Raw genomic sequence first — 27,763 nt, forward strand, 5'->3', positions numbered from 1 at the left:
TCGTCATACTTTTAGTAGGGGGGCCCTAGCAACCGTGCATAGCAACAAAAAATCACACCCGTGTGAACTGAGTGGTGTAAGGTTTTATATAGCATGATCAGCTGTGGTCTGACGTAATGAAATTACCACCGGGTGAACTGAGTGACCACTTTCCTAGATCTAGGCTATTGAGTTCAGCATTCTAAAGACTGAATGGCCTTTAGGTCTGATTCTGGTAGGGTCGTCTTCTGATGTGATGATTTGTGACCATGAAGTTGATTCAGCTGGAGTTTTTGTCCGATGTGAGGTATTATATAAGGTAAGGTATTATATAGCCTGATCAGCTCTGATCTGACGTAATGAAATCACACCCGGATGTGATTTCACAACTGGCTTTTTTTGTGCAGAAAAAATGAGCATGGTTGCTACGGTCATCCAGTTCACCCGGGTGTGATTTAATTACGTCAGAAATGATTTTGAACATAGCAACCATGCTCATTTTTTCTGCACAAAAAAGCCAGTTGTAGGAGTGGTTTACACCACTCAAAAATGAAACACAGCGAGGCGATCTTATAACGATATCAAACACCCAAAGACGATCCCAGTCGCCATTAGCGCCGTGCGTAATTAATGTATATGACGAGTATACCTGTGCTTAGGATCCAATGTGTTAAGCAAAGGCTGCCCATGTATGGTCTATGACGTCAGTCATCTACGACACACCAACTTGGCCTACATGTGACATCATGTCTATGTCACACATAGGCCCGCTAACCTATATAAGTGCTGACCCACACAGTAGGACTGCATTCCTTCAAGTCTTTCATTCAAGGTATTCAGGACTGCATTATTTTACAGGGAGTAACCTATAAACTACTGTGTGAAATGCTTCGTTGGACGGTGCACCTAAAAGGGCTTCCAGAGACACCGTATGATGCTGCTGTAGCAGTGGACCACAAAGTGTACTGCTTTAGAGGAGACTTTATCAAGTCCAAGCGTCGGACTGAAGTGCATGTCTTCAACACAATGTCTTCATGTTGGATCAAGTTGCCCCCAGAGACACCTAGAAGAGGACAACGCCCCCTTGAGGTTCGCCCCATGCACTCCAGCCGCACAGCTGTGCTGATCGACCCTTTCATCTACATCTGGGGGGGAGTTACTGACACAGGGAACTACAGCAAGGTGCTTTATGCATTTGATGTCGACGACCACAGAATGCTCACACCCAACGTTTCTGGGACTGTTCCAAAGGGGAGGTTTGGCCACTCAGCCTGTGTTGTTGGGAAGGCCATGTTTATCCATGTAGGATACAACAATATATACTCTAATGACATCTACAAGTTGGACACCACCACTATGGTCTGGACTTTAATTAACACCAGAGGAACTCCTCCACCTGCTTCAACATGGCACTCATCGACCATCATCGGGACAAAGATGTTTGTATTCAACCACCACAACCTCAGAGTGTTTGACACAGAGACCAACCAATGGATGAACACTCCTTTTTCACAGCCTTTTCCAGAAGAACGCTACGGTCATTCAGCCTTTTCCTACAATGGAGAGCTGCACATATTTGGTGGCAGGAAAAATAAGCAGGACTTCAATGATCTGTGGAAATTCAGTCCAGCGACCTTCACCTGGAAGAAGGTTGAGTCCAACGGGAATGTTCCATGTTTAAGAACTGCATCAATATATCATAGGAGTCACATGGTATTCTGTTGCATGGTGGGAGATCGTATCATCCTCTTTGGAGGAGAAGGATCATCATACAACACAGTCTATGATAACCTGTATGTCTTAGACTTGAGTCCTAGTCTGAAGACCTTATGCAAGCTGGCAGTTATTCAGTACGGTCTGGAGCAGTCTGAACTCCCACACAACATCAGGTGGGAACTGGCAGCCATGACAACCAACAGACAAATAAAAAGTTAAAAAAAGGAAAAAAAGAGCAGCAATCAACAAGTTGTGTCACAGATTGTGAGACACATGGACGAAGAGAGCCCTGTGGTTTCTACAGACACATTTTGAAGCCACTTTTTATGGCAATTTCAAATTCCTCTTTGAGGGGCCACCCTAGTGTAGCGTTTAGAGCAGTGTTTCCCAACCTTTTTTGTCCCAGGGCACACTTTTCATAGCCTAAAAATCTCAGGGCACACCTAGATATACGGTGTATAGATAGGCCTATCTATACATATACATACATATGTGTATGTATGTGTGTGTAAATATATATATATATATATATATATATATATATATATATATATATACAGTGTTGGGAAAGTTCATTTATTTTAGACTTTATTGAATAAAAAAACCTTGGGGGATTAATAAAGTGACAACTTTTACAATATCTCCATTACCATTATCCAAATTAATTCCTTATTATATATATTTTTTTAAATACATTTTGGAGGAAAAAATAGCTCATATGCAATGTGAAATGCCACCTAATTTTTAATCCTTTTCCTTGTCTTTATTATGGGCCAACTTGTGAAAGCTGCATGCTTTTATTGTGAAGGGTCTCAGTTCTCACAGCCTGCATATTTCCACGTGCTGAAAATAGCTGATCGACAAGCTCACAACACGTTGCGTCCGCAACGCGTTGTGAGCTTGTAAATCAGCCATTTTCAGCATGGAACACGTGTACGACGAAGAATAAATCAGGCGTCACTGCGCTTCTGTGGAGGATTTTGTTCGCCGAACGAGGCGATCATGTATGGACACTTGGACAGCTATTTTTCGTGGCACATTATGTTTAATCACAACAACGTCACGTTTACTTTACCTCCTCAGTGTTTGGGTCGGGACATGTAGGACTCCGACTGTATGTGTCTGCTGTCTACGTGCGCTCCAGTCTTACTGGAGGGGGCGAAATGTAGCGTCTTCTGGATGCATCTCTTTAGCATTAACATTTCAATGGCCGAGGGTTGTTAGAGTCTATTGTTCCGTAGTTGTTGTTATCGCACGTCTAATGGTTAGACGTGTGACAACAACAACGATTGCTTTCGGGGGAGGGTTAGTGTTATTTTCGGTCAAATCAGGCGGCACACCTGGACACATCAAACGGCACAGTAAAGTGCCACGGCACACAGGTTGAGAAACACTGGTTTAGAGCATACACCTTTCATGCAGAAGGTTGTGGGTTCGAACCCCGCCTGGGGTCGACGTCAGCAAGGGCATGCGGTCGCAACGGGTTCCGAGGCACCCGTTACAGTACATAGCGATAATTCACTTCCTGACTCTCGGTTTCCGAGTGAAGCGGCTTTCAAACTAAGAGTCTGGCCGTATTAAAAGACTGGCGCGGCGGTCCTGGAGGACACTGTTTCTGACACCAGATGGGGGTGTCGGCGGTCAATGAGTTAACACGAGCCCTCCACAACCTGGATGGATCGTTGACTGCAGTGTTGATTTCCTCGACTAAAACCGAGACGAGAAATGTCCGTCGACTAACCTTTTTCACTGACGAAAACTGAATAAAAACTAAACAAAAACTAGGCCATGATGACTAAAACTATGACTAAATATATTGACAATGTTGGCAACAAATAAAAACTAGACTAAAATGTAAGCGAGGGACTGGTGGACAAGAGATCATTTTATGCTTGGTTGTGCTCGGGTGTTGCTCTCTGAAAATAGCCGATCTACAAACACACAACGGCACGACGCGTTGTGTGTTTGTAGATCGGCTATTTTCAGCATGCAACCATGTGTAAAATCTGCCATTACAACGCCATCGAGGCCCGCAAAAATGCAATTATGTCGACAAAAAACAACTGTAGTTGACTAAAAGTGTATGACATTTATTCGACTAAACCTAGATTTTCAGGTCCTGGTCTCTATACTGCCTCCCCCTGGTCAGCCAGGGCGCCTGATGGAGGGGAAAGGAACTGGTTGGAATAACGTGCTCCTTCCACGCGCTACGTCCAACCCAGGAAACTCCTCTCCAAACCCACACCCCCCTGTCAGGTTTATAAGAAGCAGCCTGCTCACTCCTCATGCATTGAAGGAAGCATGAGTTCGGAGCTCTCCCCAGGTTTGCAGAGGCTCACATTAACAATGGAACTGACTGGAGATTAAGCTCCAGGGCCCTCAGCCTGCAGTGTGACGTGCCACACTAAAGTCCATAGACTCAGCTGGCAAAAAATACATCATAACTACCCTAAACAAACACTAAAGTCCATAGACTCAGCTGGCGACCGGTTATTTTTAATTAGGCTCTGAACAAGCATTTCAAGTCGTAGCTTGAGCTTGTAGATCTGCTATTTTTCAATATAGCTAAAGCATAACCTAATGCTTAAAGCACCTAAAGGGGTTCCCGTACAGAATGGGTAAAGCCAGCATCATTATTTATTTTTGTGCAGGTGATTCTGTTTTCTAAAGTGTTGGAAGCGCTCGTTGAAGTCACTGAACGGCCCCAGCGCACCACCAATTTGAATTTGCACATAATGCAGGAGGCAGCAGGACGACCAGTTAACAACAACGAGTGCTTCCAAACAACGAGTGCTTCCAACCAGTTAACAACAACGAGTGCTTCAACAGAAAAATTCAGACCCATCTGAAGTGAGTGGTGCTGTACTGTACTGTACTGTACTGTACTGTACTGTACTGTACTGTACTGTACTGTACTGTACTGTACTGTACTGTACTGTACTGTACTGTACTGTACTGTACATGCCCTCCTCCCTGGCCTGTCTGTTAGGCTGTGCAACAGTGACACCTGGTGGTGATCAATCGCTCTCGGACACCGGGCCCCACACACACACACACACACACAGTTGTCTATAGGAGTGGTTGCACCAATCAAAAAGACAAAACACCTACAGATATGAACATAAACACCCCCCCCCCCCCCCTCCCCCCTATAGAGCTTTGGCACCTTTCTAATCAACAGCACTGCAGCTGAGAGGCCGGTGACACACATCATTTAGCTTCCGCACAGCGTCAATAAATAAACACATGTGTGTGCAATCGAAATCACAATGTTGCACATTAAGCTATATCAACTGTGGACCCAGGGGGACGATTTGTATGAAATGTATAGAAATAGCAGATCTACAAGCTCACAACATGTCCAAACAGCAACAACGGATCCATTTGGTTCCATTTATACACTCAGAGTTAAATTAACATTGCTTTTACAATATAAATTGGAGAGATAGAAATGCCATTAAATGGGGGTCCATAGACTAATGCATGGCAAACTGGGGGTCCTCGAAATTAAACGGGTTGAGAATCACTGCTAGAGCCGTAAAAATGCTGGCATTTTCAAATGGGGGTCCACAGGCTAATTAGTGTCAATTTGGGGGTCCTTGACATGAAAAAGTTTGGGAACCAGTGATCTAACTAACTAACTATTTGCTGCTACATCAAAGTGAAATTACACCCAATTCCATCAACTCTTTAATGGTAAGCAGCTATAAGTCAGTCCACCAGTGGTCATTGAGGGTGGTTCCAGGTGGTCCCCATGCAGATATGGAGTTTAACCAAATGGACCCTTATTAGATCTTTAACTCTTGAGATAGTATGAAACCAAATGGACCCGTCAACAGTAAAACAAATATTGTTTAATACCTGCATTAGGCTAATTTACCAGAAGTCTAGATAGCATTTTTGATCAACGTTTGCCTGTTATCTCTCCTAATGGTACCGACATCAATACAGCATGGAATGGTGGACAAACTCTTATCGAACGACAACAAAATATCCTTTAGTTTTTGCTCTGAGGCTAAATGTCATCAAATGGTGGTCCGTGGCTCAAATGGGTCTGAGAGGCTAAATGTCATCAGATGGTGGTCCGTGGCTCAAATGGGTCTGAGAGGCTAAATGTCATCAGATGGTGGTCCGTGGCTCAAATGGGTCTGAGAGGCTAAATGTCATCAAATGGTGGTCCATGGCTCAAATGGGTCTGAGAGGCTAAATGTCATCAAATGGTGGTCCGTGGCTCAAATGGGTCTGAGAGGCTAAATGTCATCAGATGGTGGTCCGTGGCTCAAATGGGTCTGAGAGGCTAAATGTCATCAAATGGTGGTCCGTGGCTCAGATGGGTCTGAGAGGCTAAATGTCATCAGATGGTGGTCTGTGGCTCAAATGGGTCTGAGAGGCTAAATGTCATCAAATGGTGGTCCGTAGCTCAGATGGGTCTGAGAGGCTAAATGTCATCAGATGGTGGTCCGTGGCTCAAATGGGTCTGAGAGGCTAAATGTCATCAAATGGTGGTCCGTGGCTCAAATGCTGAATAAATAAACAATGTGTAAAACTGATCTTAAAGCTAACAGTAACACCTGCAAACACTCACCTGTTGATGAGCTGCGGATGATAAGCAGGCCTACTTCTGTTTGATCAGCTTCTTGTAGAAGCTGTTTTTCGTTTAGTTTTTCACCAGCTGGTAAAAACACTGTCGACTCTTATTAACTCCATGTCAATAAGAGTCAATGAAAGTTACATTCTGAGGTGTTTAATATTAAAACAAACGGCTTGTTGTAACAAACAGTAGCAGCGTGCTGCTTGTTGGGCGTGTGTGTCAGTGACTCTGCGTGTGTGTCCCCAATCTAGTATACCCCAACCCTTGTGTGTGGGTGAGTCTGCATGTATTTGAGTGTGAATGCTTGTGCGCACGTGCGTGCCCATGTATCTTTGTGCACGGCCACTGAATGTAAATATTTGTGTATGAGACGGCTATAAGCAGAGAAACACATGCATACAGTACGTGCATGCATTCATATGCATGACGGTGTATGTGAGCACATGTATAGTATACAACATGCCTACGTGCATGCATTCATATGCATGACGGTGTATGTGAGCACATGTATAGTATACAACATGCCTACGTGCATGCATTCATATGCATGACGGTGTATGTGAGCACATGTATAGTATACAACATGCCTACGTGCATGCATTCATATGCATGACGGTGTATGTGAGCACATGTATAGTATACAACATGCCTACATGCCTACGTGCATGCATTCATATGCATGACGGTGTATGTGAGCACATGTATAGTATACAACATGCCTACATGCATGCATTCATATGCATGACGGTGTATGTGAGCACATGGATGTGTTTGTGCTCTGCTAGTGCTTGGCCCTTTAAAGGTTCCTGCGGGGCAGCGGGGAGGAGAGAAGATAACGGGAGCAGACATTATTTGCTTATGTCATGTCAACTTAGTGTCAGGACACACACACACGCTTGCACGCACGCACGGACGCACACACACACACTGCATACACTGCATACAGTATGCCAGCATTGTCAGAGGGGAGGGTGATCACTGGCACACGTGTGTGTGAGAGAGAGAGAGAGTTTTGTTTGTGAAAGAAAATCTGTTGGAAATATTTTATTTTGATTCGGTGTCATAATTAAATGTTGATGTGGCACACTGACTATCACTGGCGAGGCCCTGCTTTGTTCTAGAATTTCTGTTTTTACAGTTTGTCTCCAAATAACGGAGGATGTGCGTTATAGTTTTCTCTGAATGTTACACGCTGACTGTCAAGAAAAGAAAAACATGGCCCTTCATGTCAAAAAGTTTGCCGACCCCTGTAGTGTATTATAGTGTGAGATTATACATACTGTAGTAGTAGTATATTCATATACATGCACCCATTAACTGCAACAATGGCCACGTCGGCCATAGTGCAACTGAAATAGTAGCTATAACAGGCCAGCCAGATGTGATGATTGGTAGACCTTTCCCCGTGCACGTTAGGTGAACATTTGGTAGATGGACAAAGAAAGCCCTGCGAGGTGGTGGTGTGGATCTTGGCTGTGGTGTGTGTGTGTGTGTGTGTGTGTGTGTGTGTGTGTGTGTGTGTGTGTGTGTGTGTGTGTGTGTGTGTGTGTGTGTGTGTGTGTGTGTGTGTGTGTGTGTGTGTGTGTGTGTGTGTGTGTGTGTGTGTGTGTGTGTGTGTGTGTGTGTGTGAGAATGCGTGTGCATGTTTGCGTCTGTGCAGACACGTGTGTATCTGTGTGGTGGCGTGACAGTGGCTATGTGTTTGGGTGTTCGATGCGTGTTTGTGTTTCAGTGGAGCTCTGTTTGTCTATGTGTTCGGGTCACATGTGTGTTGGTATCTATCTGTGTTCAGCTTTGCACCCGCACTCCATGTATAATTATTTTTGTGCGGCACTGTGTGCATGCATGACACACGTGGCTTAGTGTCAGCATGTAGTATATCAAGTGGTGCATACAGTACACATTTGTCTTTATGTATCCATCTGTGTGTTGGTGTGCGTGTGTTGGTGTGCACGCGCGTGTGTGCGTGCGTGTGTTTGTGTGTACACACTATGTATCATTGTACTTTTGCACCATTGTGTGTGTGTGTGTGTGTGTGTGTGTGTGTGGCTGTGTGTGGCTGGGGGAGGCTGTGTTGGGGGGAGGGGCAAGGCATCCAGGTTCCACAGCATAAATCAGGCAGCATCTCGTCAGGAAGGCCTCAGTCATGCCCCCCCCGGGGGAGGGCTGCCTACTGTGGGCACGAGCCGTGATGATTGTCCCTGCTGGGTGGACCACACACACACACACACACGCAGGCACACACACACACACACACACACACACACACACACTTGCGCACGCACGCATGTACCCACTGACACGCAAATACATGCGTACACACACGTTTATTATATATATCACACACAATATGTAGACACTCACTCACCTAAATAGACAAATACAACCCCCCCCCTGCCCCCCCACCACACACACACATGCACTGCTCATATGTTCACAATACCTATATTGCATGGACAAACAGGGACACATTTACATAAGCATGAATAAATACACATGTGGCCTGTCGCTGGTACACAGTGCACACACATGTGCACGCACACACACACACACACACACACACACACACACACACACACACACACACACAGTGACACACACACGCACACGCATGCACACAGGAACAGACACAGCTGAGAGCAGTGCATTATGGGTGAGGCTTAAAATAAGCATGACAGTTCCTGTCATTATCCTGCCAGTTTACACAGCCAAACACATACTGCATCTCTGACTCTGTCTCTCTTTCTCTTTCACATGCACGCACGCACGCAAGCAAGCACGCACGCACGCACGCAAGCAAGCACGCACGCACGCACGCACGCACGCACGCACGCACGCACGCACGCACGCACGCACGCACACACACATGCTTGTATGAGAATGGTGCTGACCTGTTCTTTCTTTTTTTAAACATATGTTTATTGATTTTTCTTTACAACATAGTATTCTCAAAGCAATTATTCACATATATTTTTTTCCATACACCCAAATGGCAGCACAAAAACTAAACAAAATCTTCAAAAAGAAACATCAAGATATGTCCATGAATACAAAGAAAACTAAAAAAGAAGAAAAAAAACACATTAGTGCTGACCTGTTCTGACATTCCATATGTCCATCCTTCCCCACCCGTCCTTCCTCTTTGATGTCTCCCTTTTGACTGATACCTGTCCATTCAAACTCTAGACGGGCCCGCCCCAAAGCCTCGCCCGGCAGCTGGCGAAAACTAGAGTTCTCAACAGCCCCGAAAATGAAGGCTCGGCCCTACTGGGCCCTCATCAAACCCTGTACACTCAAGACACTGCCCCCGCTGCCACCCTTAGATCTCCATGGAGCTGACCTGTTCTGACATTCCATGTTGATCTGACCTCATCAAACCCTGTACACTCAAGACACGCTCCATATATGGCCAGTACAGAATTCATTCCGTATGTTGATCTGACCCCCCATGCCAAAGCGCCAGCGCCTGCCCCAGCAGTCTGCCGCCACCGAGGCGGATGCGTGCACGCGACCTCGCCCTTTTATTAAAGAGCTGGAGAGACAGGGAGACCCCTGTTACTGAACAAACACTATAGCAAGGATATCAGAATATAGTGATTTAACCTTTTAACAAAATATTTAGTTTTAACCAAAAAATATCACTTACCCTACCTTTAACTTACTTGAACATGTTGCTTTGACCATTATGACTTTCCATCATGATGTACTGTACCTACAGTACTTTTGTCTTGCCTTGTAATCTGTACTTTTTTTGTAATCTGTACCTTTATTGATCCCTCGCGGGATCAATAAAGGTCTTATCTTAAACTGTATTCTCTGCTTTAGAAGAGAGTTGTTATTCACTGGATTTCTTGCCCCACCATAAAAATACTTAAATTGGGCCCTTTATTTCAAATTCTCATCCATAATACACTTCTCTCTACTCCAAGGCATGTGCTTCTGCAGGGCTGTACAGATCTCCCACTGCAGGCCATGCATTTGAAGTAAGGTTGCCTTGGCTCAGAGCTGTGGAAAATGCTGTGTGATTTTGATCGTGCGGATCAAGCAACAAGAACTACCACCACTGTACTGCCTCACTGCCAGGGTTAAAAAGCAGAGAGGAAAACAAGAGTGAGGTTTGGAAAAGAAAAGGGAGAGTTGTAAATTAATTGAAAACAGATTAAGAGGGAGAAAGAAAGAGATGGAGAGAGAGATAAGAAGAGAGATCTGGGGATTATGCCTCTTGGGAAGCAGTTTTTCAAAGCTTGAACAGCATGATGACCTCTGTCCTCTTGGGAATCCAAGAGAGATCCATTGATCCATTCATACTTTTGTCACTGAGAATAAGAGATTTTCATGCTAATTATATGCTAAGTTTGAAATCTGTTATTTTGGCGAGCAACATGACTTAGAACAAAGTATAGATTAAGTTTGAACGAATGGGCTAGAAAGATGTAAAGAAGGAAGATGTCAGCTGTCAATATCACTGCAAACATTCAAGAATCTTTATGTTGAGTTCCTGCATGCTGTGGGTTGTTCCTTCCCATGACCGTGTGTGTGTGTGTGTGTGTGTGTGTGTGTGTGTGTGTGTGTGTGTGTGTGTGTGTGTGTGTGTGTGTGTGTGTGTGTGTGTGTGTGTGTGTGTATAACTCTGCAACAAGCGTAGCTGAAACATTACTGCTGGTGTTTGCATGGACACAGCGCAGTGTTAAAAGATTAATGGTGCATGTCACGACGAGCAGCATGCTAACGATTCAAACATTAATCTCTTATTTGGCATGTGCCAGGATTTTTGAAATTCAAAGCTATTTCCTTGGTTTGTCTCTGGTCAAAAAGGTCACAGATTGGATTGGGATTAGTTTATCATTCCTCTTCTCACTCCTTTCCTTTCTCCACGTCCCTTATATCCCTCCTCAGCTCTCCCCATGCACCCTACCCCTTCCACAGTTCATCAGAGAGGTCTGAAGGAGCTAATAATAGACTGGTATCAGCTGTCTAGGGACCGGGAGAGTCAAGAATATGTAAAATACCTCCCTTTCTTCTGAGGGGAACTTCCTGGATGTTGCTTGGGAGCCAATGAGAGAGGGAGTAGAGTGCAGTTGGCATGGCAACGTAGGGCCGGCTGTCTGTACGAGCTTTAACTCGGGCGTAAAATGTTAATGTTGTTCTCCGGGAGCTGCCTGCCATGAGTGCTCTCTCTCTCTCACTCTTTAACCAGTTAATGCTAAGCCTGCTTTTTCCTCCCACAATACAAAATCTCTATGCCGAAAATGTTGCGTAGCTAGTAGCTACGTGTTGTGAGCTAGCCTGGTAACGGGATACAAAGGAAAGTACGCACATCTACCAAAAACATTCAGGTGCTGAACAAAAAGATACGTACAGGTAACATACCTGACGAAGACCCACAAGGGGTCGAAACGTTGTCATCCTTATACCTTAAATAAATTCCTGTGGTAGCTACAAACAGTGTGCGGACTACTTTTCCTTCTCCTAACTAGCCCAGTAAAGCATCCGGGTCGCGCAAATTCACATTATCGTGTCTTTTGCAGACCTGAAGCGCTGGGTGGGCGTTTTGCAGAAACCAAAAAGTGGAAGAGCCTCAGCGTCTGCACTCAGGCCTCTGTGATTGACAGACGCTGATTGGTTCTTCCACTTTCTTTTCCCCCCACATCATAATGTGAATTCACGTGACCGGGATGGTTTACTAGGCTAGTTGTGAGCTAGTAAATCTTTCTTCACAAAATGTTCACTCCAAGCATTTCACTTTGACCACAGGTGTGAAGAAGCTGACGAATAAGGCAGCTCTGTGGTACGTTCCCTTCTCCCTGGCGAACGTCGAAAAGATCGTGGAGGTGCCTCCTATCAAGGTACAAATGGGGAACATAGCTGCTGTCACATTGACTTATCTACAAAATAATAAACTCTGGATGAATAACGTAACTAAGGTATTGTTGGTATTTTGGTTTGGTATGCCAAAACTGACTGAAACTATGCGCACATTGCACAGCATACCATATACTGTATTAAAAATGATTTTGTATAACATTACAAATGACAGACACGTTATAAAAAGTCTAATTCAAATATCTTTCACTATGATGGTATTATGGTTAGCTATCTGTAAACAACAGTGGATATTGCCATCTGACTAACAGATTGATCTGTATTTTAGCAATCCAGGTACTAGCTAACTATTGATATGAATAAAATAATAAAATGCCATAAAAATGATAGATTTAAGTAAGGATATAATATATAGCTTATCTAAATGATGTTAAAACCTATAATAATTAATTATTATAGAACAGTGCGGAATACCAATCTGGCGGTACAATGGTTTAACAAATTATTGTGTCTTCATCAATCTAGTCTTAATAGCCACAGACAATCAATGATCTCCACCTACTGAAATGTCTGGGGAAATCTAAATTCATTGAATGGGCTTACTGTAGATAGTAGCAGAGAAAGCCACCTGTAACAAACCTACACACCCCCTTCTACCATCCCATATGGAGGACCACCCTAAAGTCTATGATGTATTGGTTCTGTTACCATCCCATATGAAGGACCACCCTAAAGTCTATGATGTATTGGTTCTGTTATTTGTTTCCACCCAGTTTTAGCCCATTCACTGAATTTAGAGCTCCCCAGACGTATCAGTATACTATAGGTGGTGACTATCCTCAATCCAGAATCTATTGATCTCTCTCACTCTCTTTCACACTCTCTCTCTCTCTCTTTCACACTCACTCACTCACTCACTCACTCACTCACTCACACACACACACACACACACACACACACACACACACACACACACACACACACACACACACACACACACACACACACACACACACACACACACACACACACACAGTACTGCATATACTGTACACATACATATGTTTATATGAATCATATGGACACAAAATGTAAAGTGTGTGTGTGTGTGTGTGTGTGTGTGTGTGTGTGTGTGTGTGTGTGTGTGTGTGTGTGTGTGTGTGTGTGTGTGTGTGTGTGTGTGTGTGTGTGTGTGTGTCTGCGCGCGTGTGTGCGTCTGCGCGCGTGAGTGCGTGTTTTTGTGGGTGTGTGCGTATACGTGTGGCCATAGTATGACAGTCCCGAACAGGAAGAGGAGGGGAGGAAGCGATATGAGGCCCAGAAGATGGACAGGCTGCAGACTAAAATGAGAAATGAGGCGGTGTTGCCTCCTGCACCTGAACCAGGTACAGCTTTCATCATCATCCTGCAACTATCCCATCATAAGTCTGACTAATGCAACACACAGTAGGCTACGCTGCTACATACAGTTGGACGCCATCGATATTGTCCTTTTCTTTTTGCTGAGGTTTGCGTGATCTGCGCAAAACCCCTTTTGGTGTTTTAAACATTATGTTATAATTTAGCTATTGAAAAATAGCAGATCTACAAGCTCATAGTGCGCCACCGAGTGGCGCGCTACGAGCTTGTAGATCTGCTATTTTTGAAAAATCGTGAAAATATTTATTTCAGAAAACTGGAGGATTTAGAAGGATTTTTTAAAATTTTGAGGTCAGGCCTAAATGGGTCAAATGATATGGGACAATATCGGTGGCACCCAACTGTAACAGTACCAACAGCCTTCTCACCTCAATCCAAACCATGAGAATTGGAAAAGATCCAATACTAATGCTATAGTTAATTCAACTGAGAGTCTACTAATGCAACCAAATGGACAAGTTAGGTTCCATTTGGTTATATTTGTACACTGCGTAGTAGAGTACAGTACTGTCATCCTCACATGGATTGAAAGAGCTAGCGGCATAGTTTATGATTTTAAAGATGGATTTCTGTGATTTTTTTTCCCACCCTAAAACATCATCAGGTATTATTATTATTATTTTTTAAGTGTACAGTATTTGTTAACATGTCGTTTTTATGTGTACGCGCCCACCAGTTCATTAAGTATGCCTGGTGGTGATCCACCTGAACTGAAGCCGCACCCACAGCTGTGGTTGTATATGATAAAGGGTGAGGGGTTAGGGGAGGGGATGATATTGTGATGTCACTACACAGTTTTTTTTCATTGGTACGCTTGACTGTCAAGGTCTCAGCCTCCAGGAAGAAACCCTAAATACAAAGGGAAGACATCATTACTCATAACAATCACACCAAGGGGTCTAATGAAGTACTGTCACCTCATAAACACATGAACAACTGGCACTCCATCGTTAAACTCGTTCACTGGTATCTAATGCAATTATTGATTTAATGATTCTGTAAAATCTAATAACATTAGTTTTCTATTGGCTAATTTTATTGTATTTACTCAACATGCTGCAGACAGAACCGCACATGGTAAGTTGGATTACCCAGCCAGAAGGCTACATGTTAGTACTGTGACTTAGAGACCAGAGAAATATGTGCTTTTTCATTGTGTATGGTTAAATGAATGGCATATACGGTATGGTCATTTATGAATAGATCCCTTCTCATGTGTGTATGTGATTGCACATGCTTGTGAAGCCACACAAAGGTTTGTATATGTGAAGGTTTTGATATCCTGTGATAAGATGGAAGTAAAAGGAATGACCACAAACGTATAACAACACGTGTGTGTGTGTGTGTGTGTGTGTGTGTGTGTGTGTGTGTGTGTGTGTGTGTGTGTGTGTGTGTGTGTGTGTGTGTGTGTGTGTGTGTGTGTGTGTGTGTGTGTGTGTGTGTGTGTGTGTGTGTGCGCGTGTGCGTGTGTGTGCGCGTGTGCGTGTGCGTGTCCGTTCTGCAGAGGAGCATACGGTTGCTTTCAGCCAGTCAAGTCTGATCCATCTGGTTGGCCCATCTGACTGCACACTGCACGACTTTGTGCATGGAGGTGAGTCCAACCACTTCACTTTCTGGAACATTGACTTTTAGATCCTATCCTGATGGTTACTGACATTGTAGTAACACCAGAGGAGCACAGGGGTCAATTCTCAGAGATGGGCAAAAATACAGGAGTATTAAGTATTAAGTATGGAAAATATATATGTATTATGTATTTGACATGCTGCTCAACCATGTTCTCAGAGTGATGCACACAGGATAGGAGGAGAAACATGATAGGAGGACAGGTGACAAAACAATAGTCTTTCACCAGTTTAGATCCTCTCAGCTTTAGAGTCCATTCCCTTTCAAATATAAATTACAGGTTTCAAGATTGTATTCAAATTACAATAGACATTTTGTATATTATTTTCAATGCCTTCTTTAGGACACTGTGCCTTCTTCTGACATATGAAAATTGAATCCAGTTTGAATTCTAAATACTGTATAATGACAGTGGCCTTGTGGTTAGAGTGTCAGTCCTGAAACTGGTTCATACCAAAGACTGTAAAAATGGGACCCAATGCCTCCCTGCTTGGCATCAAAGGGTTGGATTGGGGGTCAAATCAACTAATCAAATGATTCCCGAGCGCGGAACGGCTGTGGGCTGCGGCTCACCGCTCCAAGAGATGGGTCAAATGCAGAGAACAAATTTCACAGCGGTAGCGTGTGATAAATCGTACAACTTTGACTTTGATAATTCAGTACTCTAACAAAGACTACTAAAAATTCCATGGCTGCATCTGTACCTGCTCCACTGCTGCTACATTAATGAAAGCATCCTGCCCCACTGAAATATAAAGTGTGTGTGTGTGTGTGTGTGTGTGTGTGTGTGTGTGTGTGTGTGTGTGTGTGTGTGTGTGTGTGTGTGTGTGTGTGTGTGTGTGTGAGCTGACACACACACACACACACACACACACACACACACACACACACACACACACACACACACACACACACACACACACACACACACACACACACACACAAAGGCCACGGAGGAGGCCTATAGTACGTATAGTTGTGCCGCTCAGTTCATACAGGTGTGATTTTTGTCCAATTATATTCCTCTATTTGTGTAGTAATGTGATATCTGAGTAAGAGAAAAGTGACGACATAGAGCTGGGAATCCAATCCAACCCACACCTTGGAGGAAACGCATCGTCTCACTACAGGCCTACTTAGTTGACCCGGGTCTGCTATGTCCTTAGTCTGCCCTTCTTTCACCAAATCCCTCTCCAAAAACATGTGAACTTGTAGATCTTCTGTTTTCAGCGAATGTTCCCCCCAGAATAGGGATGCTAGGGGTTCAAGTGGTATTCACCAGCATGGCCCCTTGGCAGCCCCAGAATAGGGATGCTAGGGGTTCAAGTGGTATTCACCAGCATGGCCCCTTGGCAGCCCCAGAATAGGGATGCTAGGGGTTCAAGTGGTATTCACCAGCATGGCCCCTTGGCAGCCCCAGAATAGGGATGCTAGGGGTTCAAGTGGTATTCACCAGCATGGCCCCTTGGCAGCCCCAGAATAGGGATGCTAGGGGTTCAAGTGGTATTCACCAGCATGGCCCCTTGGCAGCCCCAGAATAGGGATGCTAGGGGTTCAAGTGGTATTCACCAGCATGGCCCCTTGGCAGCCCCAGAATAGGGATGCTAGGGGTTCAAGTGGTATTCACCAGCATGGCCCCTTGGCAGCCCCCAGAATAGGGATGCTAGGGGTTCAAGTGGTATTCACCAGCATGGCCCCTTGGCAGCCCCAGAATAGGGATGCTAGGGGTTCAAGTGGTATTCACCAGCATGGCCCCTTGGCAGCCCCAGAATAGGGATGCTAGGGGTTCAAGTGGTATTCACCAGCATGGCCCCTTGGCAGCCCCCAGAATAGGGATGCTAGGGGTTCAAGTGGTATTCACCAGCATGGCCCCTTGGCAGCCCCCAGAATAGGGATGCTAGGGGTTCAAGTGGTATACAACTTTGAAAACTTGTGATCTAAGAAAGGCAGTCAAGTCCCAGACAGTTTGAAACTGTGGGCACATCGTGTTCTGTGCTGGCACTGTGAAGAGAACACGATTTAATTTGAACACAACCAGTACATCCTTGAGCGATAAGATCACTTTTATGGCTTTTGTGTACTCGATTTTCTATTGTATTAGTTGTATCACAAAGGGAGTGAACGGAAATGGTTTAAAAAATATAAATTACGTTTACCAGTTCTGGAAGGTCTGTCGGATGTTGTGAGTGTGCTATTTTGTGGTGTGGAGAGAGTGGTTTGTGGTGAAAGAAAGTTTCTGTGTATTGTGTACTTGTACTGCATGTGCGTGCATTTCTGCATCCATGCAATGTGTTGTGTGAGCGTGTGCATGTGTGCTGAGAGCATTCTCTTCTGTTGTGGATATGGGTGTAGTTAGTAGAGAAGGAGCACAGAATGACCAGAAGGCATGGAAGGCATCAGGTCAGGCAGCCCTAATCTAGTCTTTACACAACACACTTGTACTAATAAAACAATCGTGGCACTCAGATATTACTGTTCTGCATGGCCGATTTGATTTGCAAAATACACTGTTCCACAAAACCTACAGACCCCAGGAAGACTAGCTAATGAATAAACACATAAACAGTGGATGAGAATGGTGCACAAAGACATACAAGACTAAAATTAGACGAAGAGACGTTTAACTGCGAGTTTTATTGGAGGAGAGGATTATTGGAGGGTGTAATTTAGTAAATGACTGCGGCATTGTCCAAATGCTGCTTGCAGCTTTCCTAATTAATAATAAAATATGCACTTAACAATCAACATGAACAATAACAGGAATGTGTAGCAAAATATATAAAAGGAAGCACACTATCAACAATGACCCAGTGGAAACTCTAGTTTTTCCACAGGTTACTCACAGGCTCACTTGTGTTCAGTCTAAAGATGAAATGGAAAAAGAGATGAAGACAGATCTTCAGTATAATGTAAACTTGGCACGATTCATCGCCACCCCATAACTGTCATTGTAAGCGAGCCTGGCTATGTAAACAGAGCTTCAGACAGGTACCAGAGAGTGAGGAAAAAGAAAATAGAAATGTTGATTTGGAAACGAGATAGAAACCATATAGAAATGGACGTAGTGGAGCAGAGGGGAGGGGGAACCAAAAATGTGAAAGGAGGGAGCAAAGTGGGACACATAATTGGCATACATTTAATGGCTATGCTTTTTAATTTGGCTAGTCCGCTGAGAAATAGGTCCAATTAACAATCAAATAGGGAACATGCACGTGGGCCATTAGAATGCAGTTTGTGGGCTCCCCCTACATGCTGAGGTTCATTAAGCAGCATTCTACGTTCTCTGTCACTACTTCTGTTTCGTTTACATAACCTAATCAGGTCAGGCAAGTGGGCTTCTCTCTCTCTCTCTCTCTCTCTCTCTCTCTCTCTCTCTCTCTCTCTCTCTCTCTCTCTATGTTCTTAAGGTTGAAACAGTCTGACATCTTCATAACAACAGTCCATTTGATTATTGTATGTTAGCCTGCGTGCCCTCCTATGGAAAGATGGCATATACCAACTTGTGCCAAAGGAGGCGTACAACATGTAGCCAGTCGTATACATACATGCATAACCATTCAGGCAGACACAAACACACCAAAAATGCACAATACACATGCATTCACATATGCACATCATACAGCACATGTAGACTGTATAAAAAAAGAAACAGCATGTGGGACTGTTCGGCATATTAAAGGGTAGCCTATTGCCTTTGTACTATGGAGTACAAAAAAGCCTAAGTCTTCTACCAAAACCGCTACCACCTTTGTTATTGTGAAACCTGCCATAGTATTAAGTTACGGCTCACAATCCTTTAAGAAGGCTGCTGACATATACACATATATTAATATTGTTTGAGAGTGGGGTTGGGGACACTTCCAGCTAAAAAGGCCTGGAAGTGTTCTGACTGCTGCTAGCATAAACCAGAAAACCATGTCTCCAAGTCCACCATCTCCTTCATAAAGACTACAGGTGTCACCCCCCCCCCCCCTCTCTCTGATGTCCTCTGCTCTTTCTCTCTGTCTCTGTCTTAGTCTCCTCATTGTCTCTCTTGTTTTCTCTCTCTTCTCTCCCCCTCTACACCCCCCCCCCCCCCCTCTCTCTCTTCTCTTCTCTCTGTCATGTTCTAAGGAAGCTTTTCCACTTGTTCCCATGGAAACAGCTGTTGTTTGCCACAGGTTGAGCTACCACTGCAGTCTGATTAAAACAAATAGACATTGGATAGTGTTCATAATGCGCTGTAGGTTCATATGTGTCTGGAAGTCTATCTAGGCCAATGTTGTGAGATTTATAGTAATATGAAAAGTCGAGACTGAAGGTAGTTTTCAAAGTTGTGTCAAAGTGTTATATCTCTGAATTCGTTCCTATGTCAATAATGAAGATGGGGTTTGTTGTTTTACTGTGAATATGGGTCGTCACGTGTGTGTGTGTTTACTGTATATTGTAAACATGCTTGTGCATTCACGTGTGTGCACTTGTAGCCTATGCATGCATGCCTTTGCAGTGATTATGTAAGTCTATGCTTTGCATCTTCATGCTGGCATGTGGCCATGTGTGAGGATATGAGAAAATGCAAATGTGTGAGCGTTGCCTGCATCTATGCCTGTTAAATGAGCTTGTATGAGAGCATATTTGTGTGATACAGTGCTGTCGTTTCATGGATGCGGCTGCTCTGCTCTGCAGAGGAACAGATTCATCGGTGTGACGCTATGTTATCTGTCCTCTCAGCTCAGATCTATGCTCAGACGGTATATAACCATGTCACCGACAGACACAGAGGAACCTCAGGAGATGGGAATGTGTATGTCCACTGGAGCTTGTGTGATCGACCTTTGTGTGGACTGTGCGCGTGTGTGTGTGTGTGTGTGTGTGTGTGTGTGTGTGTGTGTGTGTGTGTGTGTGTGTGTGTGTGTGTGTGTGTGTGTGTGTGTGTGCGCGCGCGTGCGTGCGTGCGTGCGTGCGTGCGTGCGTGCGTGCGTGCGTGCGTGCGTGCGTGCGTGCGTGAAAGAGAGAGTGTGAGTGAGGGAGGGAGGGAGGGAGGGAGTACATGCATCGTGCAATACGTGCATGTTTGAGTTGTATTTCACTTGCAGTGGACTTGGAGTGGATTCTGTACTTTTTGTGTCACATAGCACAAAAAGTTCGGAAAGCCTGTTTATTTCCCTATTAATTGGTTCCCCATTTATAAGGAACATGCTTTGTGCGATGAGCAGCGCAGCTGAGAGTATGTGGGTTGTGCATGGAAAATGTGACAAATCTCTGCCAATGGCACACAACAGCTAATTCTGCTGTTGTTATTGTACCTACCAGCCTCCGCCACCACCACCCCCCACAGGCGCCAAAAATGACAAAACAAAAACAACTAACTGTCGGACAGGGACATCTCATTTAAGTTTGAAATATAGAATCTTCTAGTTAAAAGCTGCAGTCACGATGCATGTGCTAAAATAATTGTCCCCTCCTTTGTGCATCTATGTTTACTTTGTTTTATTCCTTTTTACAGATTAATTCAGACAGGCAATTCAGTCAAAACAATTCCATTCTTGTACCCCGCCCGCCTCCCCCATCCAGAGACAGCAAACATAGATACAAAGATCAAGTATATATACACAGAATGGATAAAAAAAATAAGATGACACACAAACACAAATACACAAATGAACGTGCGGTTTGAAAATATGGTCACCCACTAGTAGTTTTCCTATGAGACTTCCAACGAGCATCTGAAAATGCTATCCACTAAATCCACAATGGTTCAACCGCTACTGCTTTCCACTGTGTTGTCATGGAATATTAAATGAGAGCTGGTTGATAAGTGTAAGTTTACAAGGACAATCGTGTTGTTTGGTTAATCTAAACTCAGGACAACATGTTTCAGCTTCTCTATCTGGTGCTAGCCTACTACTATATATATATATATATATATATATATATATATATATATATATATACATACATACATACACAGGAGCTGTGTGCATGCATGAACATGCTTGTATGTGCTTGCTGATTTGTACAATATTGTTAACAGGAGTTGTTTCTATGGTAACGGCTCATTAGGGAGCCATTTGAGCCATTTGATTACACCGTTTGTGATTAAAATGCATGGTAGGGAAGGGGAGGGGAAATAAAGGAAGGAAGGGGGGGCGATGAGATGTCAGTTGGTGAATAGACGTTTTAGTCTCTCTTTGCCAGATGATCTCTGCAGATCTCCGCCTAGGGACTTCAAAATCCAAGGTAGCTGCTAGAACAGCTGCAAGCAAGCTGTCACCACGTCCCCGCGGCCCCGCCCCAACACGAAGGCTCGATCTCCCTAAAGACTTTGGACTGGTTCTGAAATGCACTTTTAAACTCTACCCAGTTTTAGCAACAGAAGCTGGGAGATTATCCTCAGGGCCAGGCTATAGTTGAGCAAAGCGTTTAGATTGCCTTGTGATTCTGTATACGTAGAGAGGGATAGTGTCTGGATAGTGGAGAAGGAGGAATATGCAGGTCTATTAAAGATAAAAGAGACAGATAGTGAGCTGTAAGCGAGTTGGGAATTATAACAATAGATGTGAGCGAGACAGGGGTCATGTCTGAGAGAAGAACAAAGAGAGCACATCATTTATTTAATCCTCCTTTGGTCCTGTGTGCATGGTGTGTCTTTTAGATACATGCTGCCGCCTTCACTCTCTTCTTCCTATGTGCATGTGGTGTGTGACTCTCTGTGCTGGTGCCTCATGGTGCTGGTGCTAATTGAAAGGGGCTGGGTGATTGTAACTAGTGCTGAAACAAGAAGTGCAGCCCCAAAGACTCCCTTTGTTGTTCCGACATCCACGGAGAGAATCGTGCAAGAAAGATCTGGAGTGTAACCATCTCAAACAATCGAATAATGGAGGCACCCACCTCCCCTCTGTGGAAAGACTAGGCTCCGCTCAGGGATTTTGGTTTCTAATTGCCTCCCTTGTCCCCCATTTTGCATCTCTCTCCCTCCCTCTCTCTCTCTCTCTCTCTCTCTCTCTCTCTCCCTCTCTCTCTCTCTCTATCTCTCTCTCTCTCTCTCTCTCTCTCTCTCTTTCCTCTTCACACAACCTCTCTAGCACTCGCCACTGTTTGGTTCCATCCCTCCTTCTCTCTGTTGCTCATTGCCTTCCCCCCACGGCAAATGGAGAGTCATAGTGCACCATGTCACTCTGTGAATGTGTAACTCCAGGCCGACCGCTGTCTTGGCTTTGCATGTCCTCAATTTGCTGTCTAACATTGACCATATTCACATTGAGGCCATTTTTGCTCTTTCGTCATAACAAAGATGAGGGGAGTTCATGGGGTTCAGTTCTGTTGTTGGATGAATATTGAATGAACCATTGATTTATTCTCCAAAAGAGCATTGAGGTTTACCCTAACTACTCCAATGATTCGCCATGGAACTCCTTGCAACCAAACGGTTGCGAGTAGTTGCATGCAACCATTATCCCCAATGGCAGTTTCAAGGAGTTGCATTGGTGCGGTTTGGTTCTAAAACACATACAGATATAAAACACAGAAACAACAAAATAAGACCATAACAGAAAACGGATAAGTTAAAAACAGTTACAAGGAGATTTAATAGCAGGTTATTAAATTGTCCATAGGATATTGGGGCATTCATCTTTAGCGCGAGTTGTAGATTGTTCCATGAGATTGGAGCATTATAGCCTCGGAAACCCAGACGTTTTTATTTCCAGGGAGCATTATAGCAGAAAGCAGTTTTTCCCAAGTGCAAGCCAGTCGTTTGAGCAGGTTTGGCAAGTGCTTTTTTTATTTCTTTTTATACAAGACAAGCATCTCTTAGCCAAGGTCTTCAAGGGCAATACAGCCCAACATGATGGGATTTGGATAGACATCCAGTTACTGAGTGCAAATGTGAACCCATTTTAGGTCCCACTAAAACGCTTTAAGGGACATTGCAGTTAGAATGTTTGTCACTATTCTTTGCCAGGCACTTTATGTTAATCTGAATTTGTTACGATTGTCTGCATTGCAGAGCTTGTGAGATCCATGCCGTTTGCACTTGTTTATTCTATTGAAGTGCCACAAAATGGAACGATTATGCATGCAGGCTCTCACTACAGTACGTTGTTTCAGCTTTCTAAGCACGATTCTCATCGTGCCCCATAATCTGATCACACTCTTTAGGCCTGTCCTGTCTTTCCTCACTGTCCTGTGTAAATAAAGCTTGAATAGCTTAAATAATGGGACATTCTTTTCTTTAAAGGTATATTCAGTGATTTCACTTAATTCAAATATCACTTATTTTTTCTTATTTTTTGGATAATCCTCCCTACTATAAAGTGTGCTGACCATATAAGGAGTTCCTCCCTGTCCCCAGTTAATAACCCTAGTTTCGGTTTGGGCTTTGGGTGGCAAAGCCTTCATCCAATCAGGATGAGAGGGGCCTTCCTCCAATCATGATCGAGTGGGGCGGGCCTTGGTGCACTTGCTGTTGGTCTGTTGTACTTCCCCCACTGTAGAGCGTGTGCATGTGCACATCTTGTTACCGGGTGGACCAGGTTTTTTTTCCAAATCACTGAATGCTCCTTTAAAAATAAAAAATAAATGATTAAACCATTATTGTTGTCTGTGGATATAAGAAGCCTAAATAAATACTTTTCAAGAAATGGAAAAGTAACAGTGGATCCAATGTAGTTTTTATTTAGGCACAAGCTGTTGTTAATACCTTTTCATTTGTTAAATATTTATGAAATGAACAGACTCTAACTTTGACTTAAATATTTTCGCTGCTTTTGTGCTACACTTCTTGTAGGCCTGTAGGGCATTCATTTATGAAAACAATATAAAAGGTTGAAGATGGAGATACAAGGTTTCTGCTCGACAGCGACACTACGTAACGTCTCTCAGGGAGTCTCTCAGGGACTGTGGTAAACCATGGAACTTTCCACCATTGCCAACGTACCCTCCAGCTCAATTATCCAAGGCTAGGTCTGGAGAGCTGATAACACTATAGGGAGACACTATATGGGACAACAGGGTTTGGTTTGGTTCGTGGTCCTATTTGTGGAGGTCCCTTCGTTTTTTCTGTATTTCCTAATAATATAATATATTATTATTTAAAAAAAAACAATTAAAATAAATTTCAGAAATATATAGGAGATTGCTCAGGAAGAGACGACAAATATATATGTTTTGGGTGACACATTAGTATTTGTTACCCTTTTATCGAGTTTTCTGTGACACAATATACTTGTATCCATCTAAAATCCAAAGTAATGTTTGCATTCCTATCAAGAGTAGCAATGAAAGTGTCCTTTTTGTTTGACTTTAAGTATGGGGAGTGGATAAAGAGTGGATATAAGTCATGCAGTCTCTTTTACATTCTGTTTTCATCATTTTAACAAGCAAGTCTGAAAGAAGTGTCAAGGTGACCACATGCACAGACATGAAAATTGTCAGCCCTGAATAGAAGCAGGGCAGGCGGCTGCATTTTGTACCCATGGGAAATTCACTCCTATAGGTGAGATTCCATCCATTTTCACTTGACGTGGCGAAGGGTAAAAGCATGTACTGCCTCGGAAAGTACTAAATCTCTACTGACATTAAGATGAGCAGGGAAATTCTGTACTCCAGTACAGTGGAGTCATTCAGAAAAAAGGGTTCGGTCACACCAAATCAAATCTGACCTATAAGGGCGGATTCTGCCAATGCTTTTCAACTGGGAACACATCCTTTTTTTTTTGCAGAAATCTGCAAATGGCAACAAACTGCTCCGTTCCCATTGAAAAGCATTGGAAGAATCCGCCCGCATAGGTACATTTGGGGAAAATGCTGTGACAAGAAGAGGGAATAGAATGGGAATCCCGATGTGAGAATAAATACACAAATGCATGCATGCTTACTTAGTTACACACACACTTTCCCTGAGATGAGATGAGATGAGAACTCCTTTGTTTCACTCGTAGATGTTTCTCAGCCACCCACCGTGTACAAATTGTCTCACATTTCTGTGAGAAACAACATGCTTTCAGTCACACAGCACATTGTAAAATCACACTATAAAATCTGCAATGTTCATTTAACTATGGGAGTTAGTGTACATTTAAGGTCCAGTAGTTTTTATTTTATTTATTTCCTCATTTCCGTTTTTTTTTTTTTATCGCAACACAGCCGGAGTGTTATGAACGTATACAGGACACAGTTGTGAACCGTAATCAATTGATATTAAAATAGTTGTCAAAAGCTGAGTGAGTTAATGGTTCTATCACTAGATCACGGTCGTGAACCCTGGCTCGAAAATGGCCGATTATCACTTCCGGTTCATGCGGCCGCATAACTGCTCTTCTTCTGTGCCTTTTTCGTGTATTATGTTGGCACTGGCCCCAGATCGCCGCCTATGGTAACGGGAGGGCATGTGTGTCGATATTTTGACATGAGGGTGGCGCTAGAGAGGATAGGGGTCACTCAAATATAGGGTTCATCTTCCAGGGAGGACGTTTAGTAGATGTGCTCCTCCTTACACCCATTTGAAAATTAGCCAAAGGGTTGTGCTAGAGAAAAGGCCATGGAATCAAATCAGTAGGAGTTATCCAGCCTGTCATTTTGTAGATACCGTATTTTTTCTTGGGACTAAAGTGGTAGAAGGACCAACTGAAAGAAGGATGAAATATTAAACATCTGACATGTCTCTTGATCACCAGATAATGTGTACCGGACTGACACACACACACACACACACACACACACACACACACACACACACACACACACACACACACACACACACACACACACACACACACACACACACACACACACACACACACACACACACGCGCACGCACACAGGCAGACATGGGGCAGAACATAGTCTCGGTCACGCCTTCGGCCTGGTGGAGACAATAAAAGTACCTCATTGTGTAAGGTGGCTTTATGAATAGAGAGACATATCTCTGCACTGGACGATCACAGGTTGAATCTCCACTCTGTGTATGCCACTGTAGATAGGAAGATAGAAAGGGTATCAACTAAAATCTAAAAACTAAATCTCAACCCTCTAAAATAATAACTCATAACAAAATAAAACTCAAACTTAAATCAAGGGTACGACAACAGGCATGCGGCACAATCAAGTCCTTGTTTCTCTCTTTCTTCAAGAGCAGGACCAATTTTGGACGAGAGCCACATGTTACTCAAATTATGTATGGTTGTGAGTCATTCATAATTCAGCTCTAGGTCGATAGAGCATTATGAAACCCATTTAGTAAATATCTGCCACTGTGTGCCTCAGCTCTATCACCCTTCCCTCTAAGTAAAGCCAAGAAAAACTATTGAAAATTCCACCGGCATACTGTAATGACTACATTTAACCTTAATGGCCACTTGGCCAGTTTTGAATTGCGGACAAAATGAGTGTGGTGTGGCTCTGTCTTAGATTATAGGTTATCTCCGATACACCAGTTTCTCCTTGCTACAAAGGCTTTACAGCTGTGGCATGCCACATTCATACATGCCATTAGTTACTGGATAACTGACAATTCACTTTGTGACAAATACTGAGATCTTACTTCTTAGGTCATGTATTGATTCTCAGCCACAATAAAATCACTCCAGCACATTTCACATTTTGGTCAGAGCTTGTGGAACACACACTCACACACACACGGACACACGGACACACACACACACACACACACACACACACACACACACACACACACACACACACACACACACACACACACACACACACACACGGACACACACACACGGACACACACACACACACACACATGAACAGTTGGATACACACGCACACGTTATGAGTGCAAATCAGAGTCCTGCACGGGTCCAATTTTGGAAACCCGCACCCGCCCGGCCCGTCAATCATCAGTTCCGCAACCCGCCCGTTACCCGTGAAACTCGAAACCAGATCCGCCCCGCCCATCAAAAATTGGACCCGCACCGATAGGTATCATTGACTTTATTTCATCCAACACCGCATGTGGTGGTGGTGGGCGGCGGCAGTGCGTTGCACACGGAACGGAAGACATGTAGTTGACTGAGGCTACTGCTGCTTATTATCACAACATAAAGTTATATCATGATTTTGACCTAAATGGCATATTGGCATAATATATCAACAAGGAGAGGATGATAAAAAAAAAGATTAGCCTGATGAGTCGACCGTCTTGATCCAAGGCTGTTTCAAACACGGTCATCACTCATCAGGCTAATCTTTTTAACTTTATTTAAAAATATAGGCTACAGACAGTACAGGCTGCAGCCTGGTGATACAAAAATAAACTCCACACGTGAAATGCTACGAAGGAAGCAAGGATTCAGCCGTGATGTCACTGCTATGCAACAAGGAAGTAGCACAGGGAAGCACAGCAGCAGAAACAGAATTCCATTATGAAGGAATCGTCAGTGGTGTGACATCACTGACGATTCCTTGGGTATGTGACGGATTTAACGGATTTAACTTAAATTTAATGTGACAGATTAACCAGCTCAGCTGCTGTTTATAACATTGTGCAATGCGGGTCCACTGATTAAAAACGGTCACCCACCCGTGTTTCGTTGCGTCTCGCCCGCACCCGTTAATTTATATAGGTATTATTGTCCCACCCGTCAAACTCGGGTACCCACGGG

The 27,763-nt window shown here is 43.8% G+C and overlaps 1 protein-coding gene across 2 annotated transcripts in view; it reads left to right on the top strand.

The window, feature by feature from the left end:
* Positions 1-27,763, top strand: part of acot7 (acyl-CoA thioesterase 7) — a 59,997-nt gene that overhangs the window by 10,705 nt on the left and 21,529 nt on the right. For both annotated transcript variants that reach the window (XM_079489992.1, XM_079489991.1), the window contains exons 4-6: positions 12,041-12,132; positions 13,380-13,494; positions 15,033-15,119. In XM_079489992.1, coding sequence (XP_079346118.1) covers positions 12,041-12,132; positions 13,380-13,494; positions 15,033-15,119 — 294 coding nt within the window. The remainder of the gene's footprint in view (positions 1-12,040; positions 12,133-13,379; positions 13,495-15,032; positions 15,120-27,763) is intronic.

The sequence above is a fragment of the Electrona antarctica genome (genome assembly GCF_951216825.1).
Source record: "Electrona antarctica genome assembly, chromosome: 2".
Lineage (NCBI taxonomy): Eukaryota > Metazoa > Chordata > Actinopteri > Myctophiformes > Myctophidae > Electrona > Electrona antarctica.